We start from the raw sequence: 15,732 nt of genomic DNA on the forward strand, positions 1-15,732 counted from the left end.
TATTTGTAGTGTTGCCTTTTCATAGATAGGGTTATGTGTTCCATAATGCAGGTGTAACTTTGTGCAGATTAGTTTCTGTGCATTATTGCAGATTCTGGGACTGTTAGGTGCTATATTTCTCTAGGTTTGCACTGGCTTTTTTTGGTTTTCCATTCCAGTTTGTCTCCATATTTATAATTTGTGGTCTTTCTGTACTTGGTGAAGGTAGGTTCTTTGTGTGTGCCCGAGGTGAGGTATTTTACTAGCATGTAGGCAACTGTATCAATCTTATTTGTTGTGTTTTCTCAATAGTATATGCATTAGTGGTAAATTATTGCCTTTTCATAAGGAGGGCTATTGTGCCTGGTAGTAAAGGGAGTTTGTTTTGCTTTTACTGAGATGTCATCAGAACATCTTTTTTTTTGCATGGTGAGTTCTATGGGTAATGCCCTAGTTCTGCTCTGCGTCCATTGTTGGAAGTCGAGGGAGTTCCCATGGATGCAGAGTGTATGTTTACATATAGCCCCGTGACGGTCACATGTTCAGTGTATCACGCATGTGAGAACTGTCAGGTGGGTCCTGGCCGAAAAAAGGTTGAGAACCACTGATCTATCCTATAACTCCTGCCTTTCAGGACATCTTACTAGACAAGATGCTTATACACCAAGCCTATGCATATTATAATGGTGTTAGTAAACAATTGAATAATGTTGATAATGAAAACTCACAATCAACATATTAGGGTTTCTTTTTATAAATTCACTGTGTTGGAAAATATAACGCGATCAGAAAGTTGGGATCCCGACTGCCATGAGTAAAATGTTTCTCTTTTGTGTAATTAGTTAATCACCATGCTAAACTGACCCGCACAATTTAATCCACGCTTGGCATTTTTGCTCAAATGTTCTCACATAACTGTTCTTGTTTTAGACACTCTCTCCACCCGACACCAGCCCATACCTTTCAGTGGATGAATTTGTCAAATCTACACTTTGACAATAGAAATGTGTTAACTGTTTTGGAGACTTTTCAAATCGAGGAGCTGCCATCCAATTACCCTCGTTACTTGATTACAATAGAGTCATCTCCAGAGATAACGTGGAAAAGCAGGCACTATGTGGCTCACAGCTGGTTTCATTGAGACTCTGGAAATGAAATGTTGGAACACAGCCAGCTTTAGAACTGCAGGAAGACAGAAGTGATAGAAAGAACCCACCAGGAGTCCTTTACACAATCTTATATCCTGGGCAATCCTGCTGGATATAACTTTCTACTTTATATATACACACACACTGGGGTAGATTTTATAAATTTACGCGCACGTGTACATTTCTTCGCGCACCAGGCTACGCGCGTATCTTATAAAATCCGGGGTCGGCGCGCCTAAGGGGGTGCACATTTATGCAACTTGCGTGCGCTGAGCCCTGCGCGTGCTGTCCGTTCCCTCCGAGGCCGCTCCGAAATCGGAGCGGCCTCGGAGGGAACTTTCTTTTTACCCCCCCCCCGCACCTTCCCTTCCCCTGCCTAACCCACCCCCCCGGCCCTATGTAGACCCCCCTACCTTTATCGGAAAAGTTACTACTGCCTCCAGGCAGTAGTAACTTACGCGCGCTGGCGCGGCAGGCCCTGACACAGGCCGCAGTGTCGGGGCACTCGGCCACGCCCCCGATCCCAAACCGTGCCCCCTGGCCACGCCCCCGACCGCCCCTTTTTGCAAGCCCCGGGGCTTGCAAGTGCCGCCGAGCCTATGCAAAATAGGCTCGACGCGCACGGGGGGGGGGGGGGGGTTGGGGTAGGTTTTCGGGGGTACGCACGTATCCCTTTGAAAATCTACCCCACTGTGTGTATATATATAAAATATAGTTTAAAAAATACTGGATTAATAAATTGTATGACATTTCTAGTAAGCCACTTTTGGAGTCATTTTTTGTTACTTCTGCTGAGAATGTATACAGAGGGTAGGCCGTATGGATTCAGAGTTTTCACCCAGACACAGACTAGTTTGAAGGTCACAGGCCAACCTCTAAGTGAACTCCTATTTACTGTCTTGCACTGTGAAATGTTTAGAAACAGGCAAGAGTCTGTTTATTTAGTTATTCCACGAGGTCTATGATGAGAAAGCAAACAAATAACTTATACTAAAGCCTGAGTGAGAGAAAGTGAAGGCCACACAGCTACACCTGAGATTTGATAAGAAATCAGAGGGAGGGAACATCACTGCTTTCACAAGCATTTTTCATGTATAAGGAGAGACAGCGAGAGAGACATACATACATACATAGCAGTTATCTATTTTATTTGTTCTATCCTCCTGTTGCTCAAATAAACTTATTTTCCTAAGTACCTGGAACCGTGATGTACTGAATGCCAGTGTGCACAGTCTGAACCTAAAACAGCCACTTAGTGGCTACTTTATATCTGTGTAAAGTTGTGCGATTTTTCAAAAAACCAGGAGCCACCCAGGTTGTTCCTGTTTGAAAAAAAGTCTTCCTTAAGTTACATGGGTAGGAAGCACCCCGATATCCCTGTACCTCCTGTTTCTGTGGATTTACATGCATAGGAAAAATGAAGGATGCGCCTTCATTTGAGACAAACACAGAACATTTTGTTTACATTTCCTATTTCCTTTTGAAAATACAACAAAAGGAAAGTCAAATTTGCATTTGTTCTTTCCATTTCATTTTTAAGAAGCAGCAGCCAAGTCTGGGGTGTGCCACCCTCATCTCCATGCCTGCCAAAAAAGAAAAAAAAAATCTGCAAAAAAGTTTAAAAAAAAAAAAAAAGCGGCCGTCACCCTCCCAGGAGCCTCCTCTCCTGCATGTCACATCTTACTCCACCATGGGTCCACAGGGAGCAGGGGCTATCCCCATTTGCTCCTGCCCTGCCATGTTATTTGTCAAACTGGTGCCGGATAACCCGAGCTAATCAATCCAGTTTTCAGGATACCCAAATATGTAGGAGATCTGCATACAATAAGGGAGGGGGGGGGCAGTGAACTAACATCTCTGATGGATAAGCTGAAAATCCAGTTGGCTCTGGTGATTCAGGAAGATCAGGTTGAGAAACACTGGCCAAGATGCTCCATTTTTGTTACCTTGGATTTCAACGTGAAAATAGTCTGTCCCAGCAACAGTAGGTCATGTCAAAATGTTATATATGAAAAACAAGCATTAAAAAAAAAAAAAGGAAGCTTCCTGCATCCCAGACAACAGCAATTACTGCTAAGGTAATCCGAGAAGGCAAAGGCTGCGAGAACACTCTGTACTGCACCATGCGCCGCACATCAGTTCAGCAGCAGTACCAGCATTCCAGACGCGGAGCTCCTTAATCCTGGCACGCAGCTCCATCAGAATCACCAGGCCGTTCCCGATCCCATGGTCAGGCAACGACCGAATCGTAACCTGTGCTGATCTGGGAATACTTTCTGAGAAGCATCTGCCCCATTTCCCCCCTTTTCGGAAAGGGGGACTCTGCCAATGTGCCTGTGGAGCTAGGTCTTTTGCTATAGTGCACTCACATCAGATAATATTCCAACTGAGGTAAAATTTTTCACATTTTGAAAAGCCATAAAGGGTTAGCTTTTAATTAACTTAATGTGGGTTTTGTTTTATGAGTATGGATGATTATGAATTTTAGTTTTGAACTGTTTTATGCTTCTGTCTAATTTGTTATAGTACTAGGATATGTTTACTGTAATATCTATAGTATTTGTTATGATTGATTTTTGCATGTTACATTTTATATCTTTTGTACAAGACTTGATTTTATTGTTAACAGCTTTGATTTGTGCTGAACTGCAGCGTATCAAATCTGATTAAACTAAACCTTTTTTAAATAAAGGCATTGCCAGGCTCTGCATTGCTGTTTGTGGTCAGATTTCCTCTAAAGTTTTACATTTTGAAACAATGTATCTTTCAAGAATCACTGTATTCCAGATGTAGAACAGTGTTTCCTCACTACCAGACCTGGTGGATTCCCTTGTCTAGTTTCTGCTCCACGAGCCAGCCTGTGGCTAGGGATGCTCTGGAGGCAGCCGTCATGGCCCTGGGATGCAAGAAGGGTCCAACCATTGCACAACGGCGACACCTAGTGTCCAGACTTAAATACAGGACTGGAGGGGGAATGGGTTACAAATGGGACTGACAAATCACAAATGAGGGCTCATGGCACTGCAGCCCCAGTAAAAGGCCAGCTTTGATTGAAGTGGAAGTCCAAAAGCAGGAAGAAAACTGGCAAGTCAAAGTCAGAAATATACATTTCTGTTGCCTGGCATGTGTTTTTATAGGGATTGGTTATTGGATAGACATCTGTATGTTTTACTCTGTGGGAAAGCCATTAACTGTAATTGTTCTGACATTGGGTTAGGCAGGCCACATCAAAGCACGGCATCACAGGAAAATTCTCCTTTGCTTATTTTTAAAATTTTTGCATTTATTATTCCTACAGCTGCCCTCATATTTCAGAGACATTTAAATACCCTCCAATGGTGAGCCTCTCCAACGAGGGGAGAGACAAACAGTATCTGAATTCAAGAAAGTAGGGGACAATCGCAGGGGATCTCAGAGGAAGTGATGAGAAATTAAGATGCTACATTAGTTGGGCAGATGAGCAGGCTAGATGGTCTATACGTTCTTCTTGTGCCGTCACGTTTCTGGTCGTAAATCAAACAAACATTCATTTCAGGCTGTGGATATATTAACAGATTTTTCAAACCCTGCAAAGGTGAGATGTGCTACAGATCCCCATTTGGTGGCTATGAGAAAAATGCTTAAGACATATGGGCACAGCTTAACCTGCTCAGCAGATGATGAAAGGACAGCCAGGTGTGCTGCAGGAAGCCCCCTAAAACTCCCAAATTTAAGTTTTTATTTCAAAGCTGTGCAGCACTATATTTTACCGCCACATTCTTGGACAGCATTTCCAAGTTAGCTAGGTTAAAGAAACACTTCAAGATTAGCCGAATTCTTTGTGCTGTGGAAACTGCTGTCATGAGCTTTCCAGTTCCTGGATGTACAATCTGTTCACTTGTTCCCTTCTCTATTCTGCCCTGGAATAGATCTCCCACCTTCCTTCCTATGAGACACTGAGTTACAGTAGAGAGATGTCTGCTCCCTCCATCCTCCCTTACACACAATATGCAGCACTAATTCTGTAACACTCTCAGGGCCGCCATTATTAATATTGCCCTATAAATAGAAAGAAGTTAGATTGTGCTAATTTCTCAAGTGATATTTAACTACTTCGCAAACTGGCAAATCTCCATCAATCCAGCTAATAAATGTCTGTGTTTAATCAGATTGTTTGGGGAAAGAAAGATGGCATGTCACCAGAAGTTAGGAGAAAGAACCTTGACAAGCACTGCCAGTACTGAGGTCTTTCAACAAGAGCAGAAAAAGCATTTTTGTGCTGGTTAAATTCATTCAACCACCCAGAAATGTGCCTTTCTGCAATCTCAGAGTCTGGGCGGGGAGGGCACCATGGCCATGGTGTCTACTCTATTGAATAAGACCTCAATTCGATTGGACCGAGTCTATTTTCGATAAGGTCAAAGCTGTAAAGCATTCCAAATCTTGTTTCATCAAACCAATCCCGTAAGCACCCTTTTTCCTATTCTAGGGCCCAATGTAATAAGGCACTCAGCAGAAAGCACAAATTTTAAACTGCAGCTGTGTGCACATTTTTTTGTGCGCGTAGAACTGTGTGCTAATGAAGGCATTAGCAATTACCCCCAGTGCAGGGAGGTGCTTTCTTAGTCTGAGGTGGGGTAAAAGTTCCCAGCGCTAGTGTCAGTCTGTGGGCAGAAGCAGAAGTTCCAGTGCTGGGACCTGCAATTGGGATTTATGCACACAAAGCATGTTTTCTGCTCAAATATGATTTATATGCATAAAGTACTTTCTGCTCTGGAAGCATTTTTTTGTGCATGCAAAATGTTTAAATTCTGAATAGATGAATTTTTCTCCAGTCAGAACACACAAACAGTTAACTTTCTTACTTATTTTTCCCCCCAACAACAAAATTGTACTTCATTGTGTCTGGGAGGAATTCACAATCCTTGGGATTTCTTTACAAGTCACTTAGCTTGTTTTCAGTGTAGTTCCTCACAGAGAGACGTGCTCTGAAATTATTTATTTTTTTTTTTTAAACACGGTGCACTTTACAAACTGATCAAATGCAGTTAGCAAATGTTTCATTACAGATGCTGCATGGCCACTAAAAAACAGTCATCTTGGGATTCACCCAGTGCCTTTTCACATACCTGTCCCTTCAAGCAAACATTTTTCATCTTTAATCAATCACTTTTACTGTATTCACACTTACAAATGATAACAGTTTCTCTGTGATGTGGATCTATATGATTTGATAACCTATTACATCATTTTGATTTTTTATTGTAATTCTCCATCATTAAAATTGCAATTCAATGAGCATACAGTCCTAAAAACTGAAATACACATACTTCAAATTGAAAATGACTATATAAAATAAAAAAACAAAAAAACACAGAACCAGCTTGTTTTTGTGCCTAGGAGGGATCCACTGGTACCCACACTTCCCCACTCCCGTAGGTGCACAATTCCATCTGCAGCAGATATTGTACTATACTACAGTCTTCTACCAGACCATCTTATTTACGGGAAACAGTCTTTCTGAAAACAAAGCAAGGAAACCCTGAATTTTACAGACAATATATTCCAGCAGCTGGCTTGATTACTGTTGTTCACAATTTCAGGAACCCAAAGCTAGTAATTAACTAGCAGTAAATGAAACTGGGTTTCATTTACTTTACCAAAGAAAACATTTTTCTTCATTACCATATCTGAAATCCATTACCATCTTTTTTTTTTTTTTTTAAACCAAAGTTGTATTTCTTTGCCGCATTACTAAGAAACGTATGCTTCACTACAAAGAACTTAATGTCAGCCTGCCAAATTTTCACAATCCGATAGAATATTTTGCCTGGGAAGCTAACCATTACACTGAGTTGCGAGCATGCAAATCAATTAAATTGCTGCTCTTTTTGAGGTACGATACTTAAAAAAGTATCATCTTATGAAGCGGACAGCTTCCACGTGTGAGTGGCCAGTGAACAAAGAAGATGCCTCTAGCACCTGCATAAAAGCTGAAGCTGCGCAGATTCATTAAAAAAAAAAACAAAACCCAAAATCCACACAACACTTACTAACTCCAGCCTGCTCCTTGCCCAATCTACAGCTGGGGCCGCTGCCTGGTGAAATGATCCAGAGGCCAACTGGAAATGAGCTATAAATCACTCTTCACGATGGCAAAATCGGTTTTGTTTAAATACAGGGGGACATAGATACGACTTCTACTCTCCAATCTTGATTAATGCTGTGGCTTCTGTAACAGAGCACGGCTCAGACTTTCCAAATTGTTCTCTCTTCTTGTGCACAGAAGGCAAAATCTATTTTTTGGGGGTGGGCTCCTACGTGTGTTTTCAGTAGCTGCGCCTATTTTTGGAACTCCCTCCCTAAAAGCTTGTGAACGATGTCTTGTACAAAAACTTAAATCTATGTTCAAGACATTGTTATTTCAACAAGTTTTTGACGGATGTTTCTTACTTATTGGCAGTGAAGGAGTAGAGCCTCCGATGTATTTTGATCTGTTTTACTGTATGATTTTATGTTATTTTAATTTATTCAGGTTATATTACGTTTAATATTGTTTTATGTATGACTTTTTTTGTGTTTTTACGTGAGCCTGCCTAGAGTCTTGGTAGTAGGTAATATATAATTTTAATTAGAGAAAAACAAAAACTTCCTCAGGCTCAAGTTTGGTTTCCATGTATAATCACAAGGGATCTTCATTTTCAGTTTTTATTTTATTTTTCCTGGAAATGCCAATGTTAGTACAAGAAGACTCAGTAGAAAAAGGACTTGATTGTTATAATGAACAGGAGAAAAAAACCCAAAAAAAAACCCCAATGAAAAGTTATTTCTCCAGGAAAATTAAACGCATAGAACTTACGGCAGAAAAGGACCAAAGGGTCCATCCAGTCTGCCCAGTAAACCTATGGTAGTATCGGCTGCGCTGTGTAGGTTACCCCCATGCTTCTCAGTTTCCCACACTGTGAAAGTCAGAGCCCTTGTTGGTTGCTGTCTGAATCCAATCCCCATTATGCCCTGCCGTTGAAGCAGAAAGCAATGATGGAGTTGCATTAACATTATGAAGGCTTATTGGTTAAGGGTAGTAAGCGCCACATCAGCAAGTTACCCCCATGCACTCTATTCCTTATTTCCATCCTCTGGCCTTTAGGGATCCACAGGGTTTATCCCATGCCCCTTTGAATTCTCTCACTGTTTTCGTTTTCCCCACCTCCTTCAGAAGGGCATTTCAGGCATCCACCACCCTCTCTGTGAAGAAATATTTTCTGAAGTTGGCTCTGAGACGTCCTCCCTGGAGTTTCATTTCATGACCCCTAGTTCTACTGATTTATTTCAAAAAGGTCCTTAGTAATCACTCAGCAAGTTTGCTGCACCCATCAAACGTAAGAATATGCAACCCTGATGGACAATAGGGAATGATGAAAAAGTATGCAAATTCTCTCACCTGAATCATTTAGTATGAATGCAGAGACAATTCTTATAATTACTCATTTGAAACGGGACTACCGTCTCTTCAGTGCAAGTCGGTTCCTGATTCACTGATTATTTTAACCTGTCAGTAAGATTCCAAAACTAAAATACATTTACAGCAACCCCTAGGCAATGTTATGACCATTCGGCTCAATGTTGTCAGTGAAGCTCCTTGCGGGTCTTGTGGTGGAAGAACCAATAAGAGGTTTAATGTGAGACCTCATACCAGACATAGGCGGTAGGGGTGCACTATCTAGAAATAATTCTACCAGCATTCTCCAGGAAATCAGCACCGGGCTTCTCGTACTACATTACTGCGATTATCCACACTACACTGGGGCACATGCAAGTCTAGTAAGCATATTTCATTATGTCAGTAAAGCCTACTGCTGTTTTGAGCATATCCTCAGGGATGTGAAAGAGTCATCATAAGGGTCATGTGGCGATACTGAAACTATCAAATAACTGTTACATCATTACACTGTCTGTACAGGCCACGTTTTTTTTATCTATTTTAATCGTATTTATTAGCTGCCACATTTCAATAAGAGCTCCGGGTGACTTATATAAATTAAAATATACAGACCCATAAATAGGCAGATGTAAGTAAAAAAATAATTAGAAAAATAACTAGAGATAAAATAATAAAACAAAACAAAAAAAAAGTCTGACTTGACTAAAAGGAGTTCAAATTACTCAGGACAGAACAGCCTGTTGGCTGTGTGGCCAGTTTCTTCTCAAAATTATCAGGCTCAGTTATCTCTGGAAAATAATGTTGCTGCAAAAATCAAAAAAAAAATTTGCAACTTTCCTAAAACCAAGCCATCAATGATGGATCTTATTTCCTTGGTGAGAGAATTCCATAGCATGGGGCAGTGTCCAGGGATGGTGCAAAGGTCTGTGGCAACCTAGGCAGACCAATGGAAACTGCCCCCCCTGACAGTGGTAGCTAAATAGTTAAGGTCTCTCTCTCTCCCCACCCGACTGCTGTCACCCCTACTTTCATATTTTGACAAAGCCGCTCTCGCGTACCCTGGTGCCCACCCTAGGCAACTGCCTAGTCCTGCCTAATGGTGGTGCTGGCCCTGGCAGTGTCACTACAAAAAGCAGGTAACAATCCACAGCCATTCACCACCACGACTGATCCACAAAAAAAAAACACTCTGGTCCACTCTGCAACCAACGGGAAACAATATATAAAAAGAATAAACCTAATGGTAAAAGCACCCTGATCTGGAAACTGAGACCCCAGCCCAGACACAAATCCAGTCCCGTCCCCCCAAACTTCTAGTGCCAGTTAAGAAAGCCACTTAAAAAGGCCTGATTTACGAAAGCTTTTTTCCCCCCCATTGAGTGTCTTGTGGGGGGGGGGGGGGGGAGGGAGAAGCTTAGTAAATGAAACCCTTTTAAAAATTTCCCTGTGCTTCAATCTGGATGGTAAATCCCTCAAGGTAGGGACTCCGTAGTCATCATCAGATTCTGAAAGCAGGCTTCACCAGATACTCAGCTTTGTTGCACAAATATATAATAGTGCATGCAACAGTGTGATTGCATGCCAGGGAGTCAGTTTAGTTCTCCTGAAAAGTGCTCTCTCTCTCTGACAGTACTAGAAACTAAAAAGTCTACATTTTGTGCAGAATAAAATAACAGGCAGCAGCAGTGCAAGCCTCCACTCCATTGCCCTGTCTACGTGTCTCAAAAGAAACCTCTGTAAAAACAAGAGGGAAGCTTAGCCTTGGTGCCTTTCCAGTTCTTTTGACTTCCTTACTTAAAACTTCTAGAAGGAACGACAGGGGTGGGGATCTTGGTGGTATGGGCACCTGCCAATTGGCAACAGGAGTTAAACCCTCACTGCATTCTCCACAGGCCACCCAACAATTCTGAAACAGTAATGATTTGTGGGCCTGAACCAGATTTAAACCAGGGATTTAGAGATTAAGCAAGAGTACTTCAAGATGGATTCCCAAGAGCTTCTAAAGCCTTAGGATTAATGCCTGCACAGTCACTGGCAAAATTTCCATATTTATTGGAATATTAACCAAGCTACAGTCAGGATGTTTAGGTGAAACTACAGCATTACGCTACAGACTGAGATAGCATGTCAAAACAAAGAGAGAGTTTTATTTTATAAGCAACCCATACTGCATCATTTTTGTACTTCTGTTTCACTTTATTTTATTTTTTTGGCAGCAAGCAGGGTGAGCTGTATTGCATTAATAAACAGTTTCCAGGAGCTTGAATGGAATGTAAGTACAATAACATTCAATCATATTATAGCACATCCCACCATGCTTTCTTCCTTATCTACCGCATCACTCTGTGGTCATGGCAAAGATCCCCTAATACTGATCAATTTGTTGCATGATTAACCAATGAAATAAAAAGTTTAGATCATGATTTTTCTACACAATGATTATAAAATATTTAAGTTTAAATGATAAGTGATTGTGCAAATATTTCAAAGTTAACTACAAATACAAAATCGCTCTACATTTAGTTTGGATTACTTGCCTTTCAAAATCCAAGTTCAACACAGTTACATTATAAAAATAAATCAACAAATTATATGGTGACAGAAGGAAAGTTAAGGACATGGAACAAAATCTGAATTAGAAGTCTTAGTTCTTAGTTTTAGCCAAGAATGATTTTTTGAGATTTTTCTTTTTATGGGGTTTTATATAATCATTTATCAGCAAGGATAAATCAGTGCAACTTAGTAACAGCAGATCACAGTTTACAAAAGTGGATTCTAAGAAGGATTTGTACTCTTTAATTAACTGCCAAGGCCATGACTTCCTAGACTAACTAAGGGGACGATGCAATATAATGCGCATTAAAACGGGCACCCAATGCAGTATTAAAATGAGATGCTGCATTAAAAGGGATGCACTAGGGGAAAAATATGCATCCTTAGCACTCAAATGCATCGGGCACGCAGAACTGCAACAGGCATGCATCCGTTTTATCCCACTTCAGACTGAATTTGCCCCTTGCTACTGTGTGTGTACAGGGGGGATGTCTACAGTGCAGATCCATAAATTTTTTCCCCACATCTAGCCATTACATTCCAGTGAACATAACATAAGAACCTGCCATACTGGGTCAGACCAAGGGTCCATCAAGCCCAGTATCCTGTTTCCAACAGTGGCCAATCCAGGCCATAAGAACCTGGCAAGTACCCAAAAACTAAGTCTGTTCCATGTAACCATTGCTAGTAATAGCAGTGGCTATTTTCTAAGTCAACTTAATCAATAGCAGGTAATGGACTTCTCCTCCAAGAACTTATCCAAACCTTTTTTTAAACACAGCTATACTAACTGCACTAACCACATCCTCTGGCAACAAATTCCAGAATTTAATTGTACGTTGAGTGAAAAAGAACTTTCTCAGATTAGTTTTAAATGTGCCCCATGCTAACTTCATGGAGTGCCCCCTAGTCTTTCTATTATCTGAAAGAGTAAAATAACTGATTCACATTAACCAGTTCTAGACCTCTCATGATTTTACCTCTATCATCCCCCCCCCCCCCAGCTCTCTCTTCTCCAAGCTGAAAAGTCCTAAACTCTTTAGTCTTTCCTCATAGGGGAGCTGTTCCATTCCCTTTATCATTATGGTTGCCCTTCTCTGTTCCTTCTCCATCGCAACTATATCTTTTTTGAAATGCAGCGACCAGAATTGTACACAGTATTCAAGGTGCGGTCTCACCTTGCTCCATAACATGCAAATGTTCTCTCATGTATATTCATTGTGGATATCCTGAAAACCCGACTGGCTGGGGGCCCCCCAGGACAGGGTTGGGAACCACTGTATTATATCTTTATTTGTAATCATCAACAATAGTGTCACAATACTAGGGTGGAGGAACCACATAGACAGTTATTTTTAATTTATCAGGAGCCCTTGACTTGCAGCTTGACTTAAAGCCAGCTTGCATCGGGTGCTAGACCAGCACATCCAAAACATGCGTCCAATTGCGCTACGCAGGGCACACTTTATTGCATCAGCCCCTGAATTAGTCTATTTATAAACATCTGTGGCTTGCAGTGAAAGTCAATGCACGTTTGATGTTTATTCAACTTAAATATCCAGTTATACTTTTTCTCTCCTACAATGCCCAACATCATAACAAATCTCAGGTTACTATGGATGCTCATTAAAATTATTTTGGAGAGCCATTTTTAAATCTTCCATGCGACATATTCCTTATTTTATGATGAATTAATTGTCTTATAAATGCTTCAGATATGTGTATGTATATTCTAATCGTATTATGCCTGACCTTAGTTACCGATCGGACCCAGACTACACCGCTAAAAAGTTATTTACTTAGATTCAAAGAGCATCATCAGAATCCCCATTTCGGTCCTAACAGGAACATCTCAGTTAGATACCGTTGCATGGAAAACGAAGATTACTTAGCTTATCAACTACAAGTGAGAAGTGCCAAAGCACCTATTTAAAACAGGTCCGAAACGTCGGCTTTAACAACAACCCGCCCGCCCGCCCGCCAGATGTGGAGAGTGCGCGAGACAGCAGGGGGTGGGCCCGGCAGCTGCTCCAGAGGTTGCGGAGGAAGAGGGCAGCTGCGAGGCTCAGCGCACCAGGACCGCATCCCCCATTACGGGAAGCTTGTCCAGCTCCCCCCCGCAAGAGTCACCTGCCCATCATTCCTTTGCAGTGCCCAGCCCGAACCCAATTCTTCCACGGAGATGAGCGCCCAAAGCCCGGGCGCTGACAGCAGGCTGCCCCGCATAAAGCACGCAGCGCAATCCCCCAGCACTTACTTCGCCCCAGCCCTGCCGCCTTCCACTCCGTTTCCGCCACCGCCCCGTAGCCTTTCGGCGCTCTCTCCAGCTCCACGGCGGCTGCGAGGGATTTCTTTAGCTCCATGGCTCGCCCAGCTGCTGCCTCGCTGCCTTGCCATTCACTCCATGCCCAGAGCGTCTCCCTCTCTCTGTCTCTCCTCAGCCTCCAGGCTGCTGCCGCCGAGGGGCGGGGGCGCGTGACGTCACTGCCTCCTGGCGCGGGAGCGTGCCGGCAGGATGCTGCACGCCTGCGCACTGCATCCAGCCGGGAAGGCGCGTGGTACAAGCCCCGGCAGAGGTGCTCAGCCCGAAGGGATGCATGATGTCGCTCTGTGTGCTTTTACCCGCTGGGGTCTCCACCACGTTCGGGGGGCCTGCGCCCGTGCTGCGCTGAACTCTCCAGCCTCATCGCCTCCTAAGAAGCTGGGGGTTGTATCTTAAGAGTGGAACAAAATCGTTAGATCTTCCATACAGAGCTGGAGGAGCCTTGGCAGGCTGGAGCTAGCGCCTGGCTGTGGCTCACTCGTGTTTACAATCATTGGGCCTAAGAGTTCAGGGAGGATGTAAAGAGAGTACACGGGAGGGAGAAAAGAAAGCAATTGATGTGGAGACTTGGGAAGGGCAATAAAGGTCAGGAAGAAGGGAAGCATAAAGCGTCTAGCTCTGGAGAAGGGAAAGAAAGCAATGGGCTGTGGCTAGGTTTTTTGATGCTTTGTGCAAAGAATTACTCTGCTGCCTCCCCCCCCCCCCTCATCCCGATCATTCTCTGTCTAGACCCACCAAAAAACACCCAGCTTCCTTCAGTGATACAAACTTTAAAAACTGAGCACCCCCCAACCCATAGCTTGGTGCAAGGGTATTAGATTCTCTAGTGTAGGCGAACCTTATAGCCTTGCACAATGCCCTGCCCAATTCCACACACACAGAAGTTACGCATTTATATATTACATGAAAAATATCAAAGTACAGTAATCTGAGGTAAAAATATTATGTACATGTTTAGATGCACTGCTCGATGCCAACCCGAAATCTGCAAAAAAAGACACTTGGAACTCATATGGTATTAGGCATACTGTGATGTGTGTTGGGTGTGGGCTTGATCCTCTGAAAGCCCAAATACACTAATACACTTCCTATTAGGAGAATGCCTCACCTCAGTCACACATGCAGAACGTAAACAGACCCTCACGAAATATAGCGTAGCGCAACCATAAAATAGAAAATCAAATGTGCATACGAAAACTGAAATGGAAACTGCAAGAAGCCAGACACTCTCTGCAGTGCAACAATGAAAAAACAACCATCACTATTCCTCAAACATAATAAAAAATACATAATCATAATACAAAAAAACATAATATTTCAAAAAAGCTGATGAATAAAAGAATCAAATAATTAAATGTTCATATGCAAGTTTTTTAAAATGTACCAAACACCACTAAAATATTTCAAAATAGCAGACATCAAATAACACCTGAAAAATTAAATTAAAAAGGATTTTAAAAATTCACACTCTGTATCTAGGAACTTTGATTTCCAGTCACCCTGAAATTGTCATGGATTAATGAGATGCACAAACTTTCTCCTCTCTCATACACACCCACACACACATACACACATTCCCTCTCAGACAAACCCGCGTTTCCAGCTCTTCTTTGGTTGGGATCTACCAGCAGCATCGGGCCCTCATCTTCATTTCAGCTGCTGGCAGGATGGAATCCACCTGCAGCACCCATTCTCTCTCACACACACAACCCAGGCAGGCTCCCATTCTCTCTCTCACACACACACACACACACTCCAGACAAGCTCCCATTTACACCCACACACCCCAAGCAGGCTCCCATTCACATCTACCCAAATCCCAGGCAGGCTCCCATTCTCACACACACTCTCCCAGGAAGGCTCCCTTGCATGCATGTGTGCACACACACACACGCATACTCCCACCCGTACCCAGCCTCCCATTCACATTTCAAAACAGCAGACATCAAATAACACCTGAAAAATAAAATTAAAAAGGATTCAACAGGCAGTCTCCCATTCACACACACACACCCCCATCACAGCAGCCTCCCATTCACACACACATATGGAAGCCAGGCCGGCTCTCATTCATACAATCACCCATCCCAGGCAGGCTCCCATTCAACACAACACCCATTACAGGCAGCTTCCCATTCACACATGCAGACCAGGCAGTGAGGCTCCATGGGTTATTCCTCCGCTGCTACTGTCAGCCTGTACCTTCTTTGTGGAGAACAGCTGTTCTGCAGCTCCTCTTCATGTGCTGACCCCAAGGTAATTCAACACTGGCGGGAGAATACAGGAGGTGCTAGCACTTCAAGTGTTGA

General features: G+C 42.7%; 1 protein-coding gene across 1 annotated transcript in view; it reads right to left on the reverse strand.

Moving 5' to 3' along the window:
* The window catches only part of BMERB1 (bMERB domain containing 1), a 63,469-nt gene extending 50,006 nt beyond the window's left edge, over positions 1-13,463 (reverse strand). Inside the window, exon 1 of the mRNA XM_029576931.1 lies at positions 13,358-13,463. Coding sequence (XP_029432791.1) covers positions 13,358-13,463 — 106 coding nt within the window. The remainder of the gene's footprint in view (positions 1-13,357) is intronic.
* Positions 13,464-15,732: the final 2,269 nt, after the last annotated feature.

Source organism: Rhinatrema bivittatum, chromosome 14 (genome assembly GCF_901001135.1).
Source record: "Rhinatrema bivittatum chromosome 14, aRhiBiv1.1, whole genome shotgun sequence".
NCBI lineage: Eukaryota > Metazoa > Chordata > Amphibia > Gymnophiona > Rhinatrematidae > Rhinatrema > Rhinatrema bivittatum.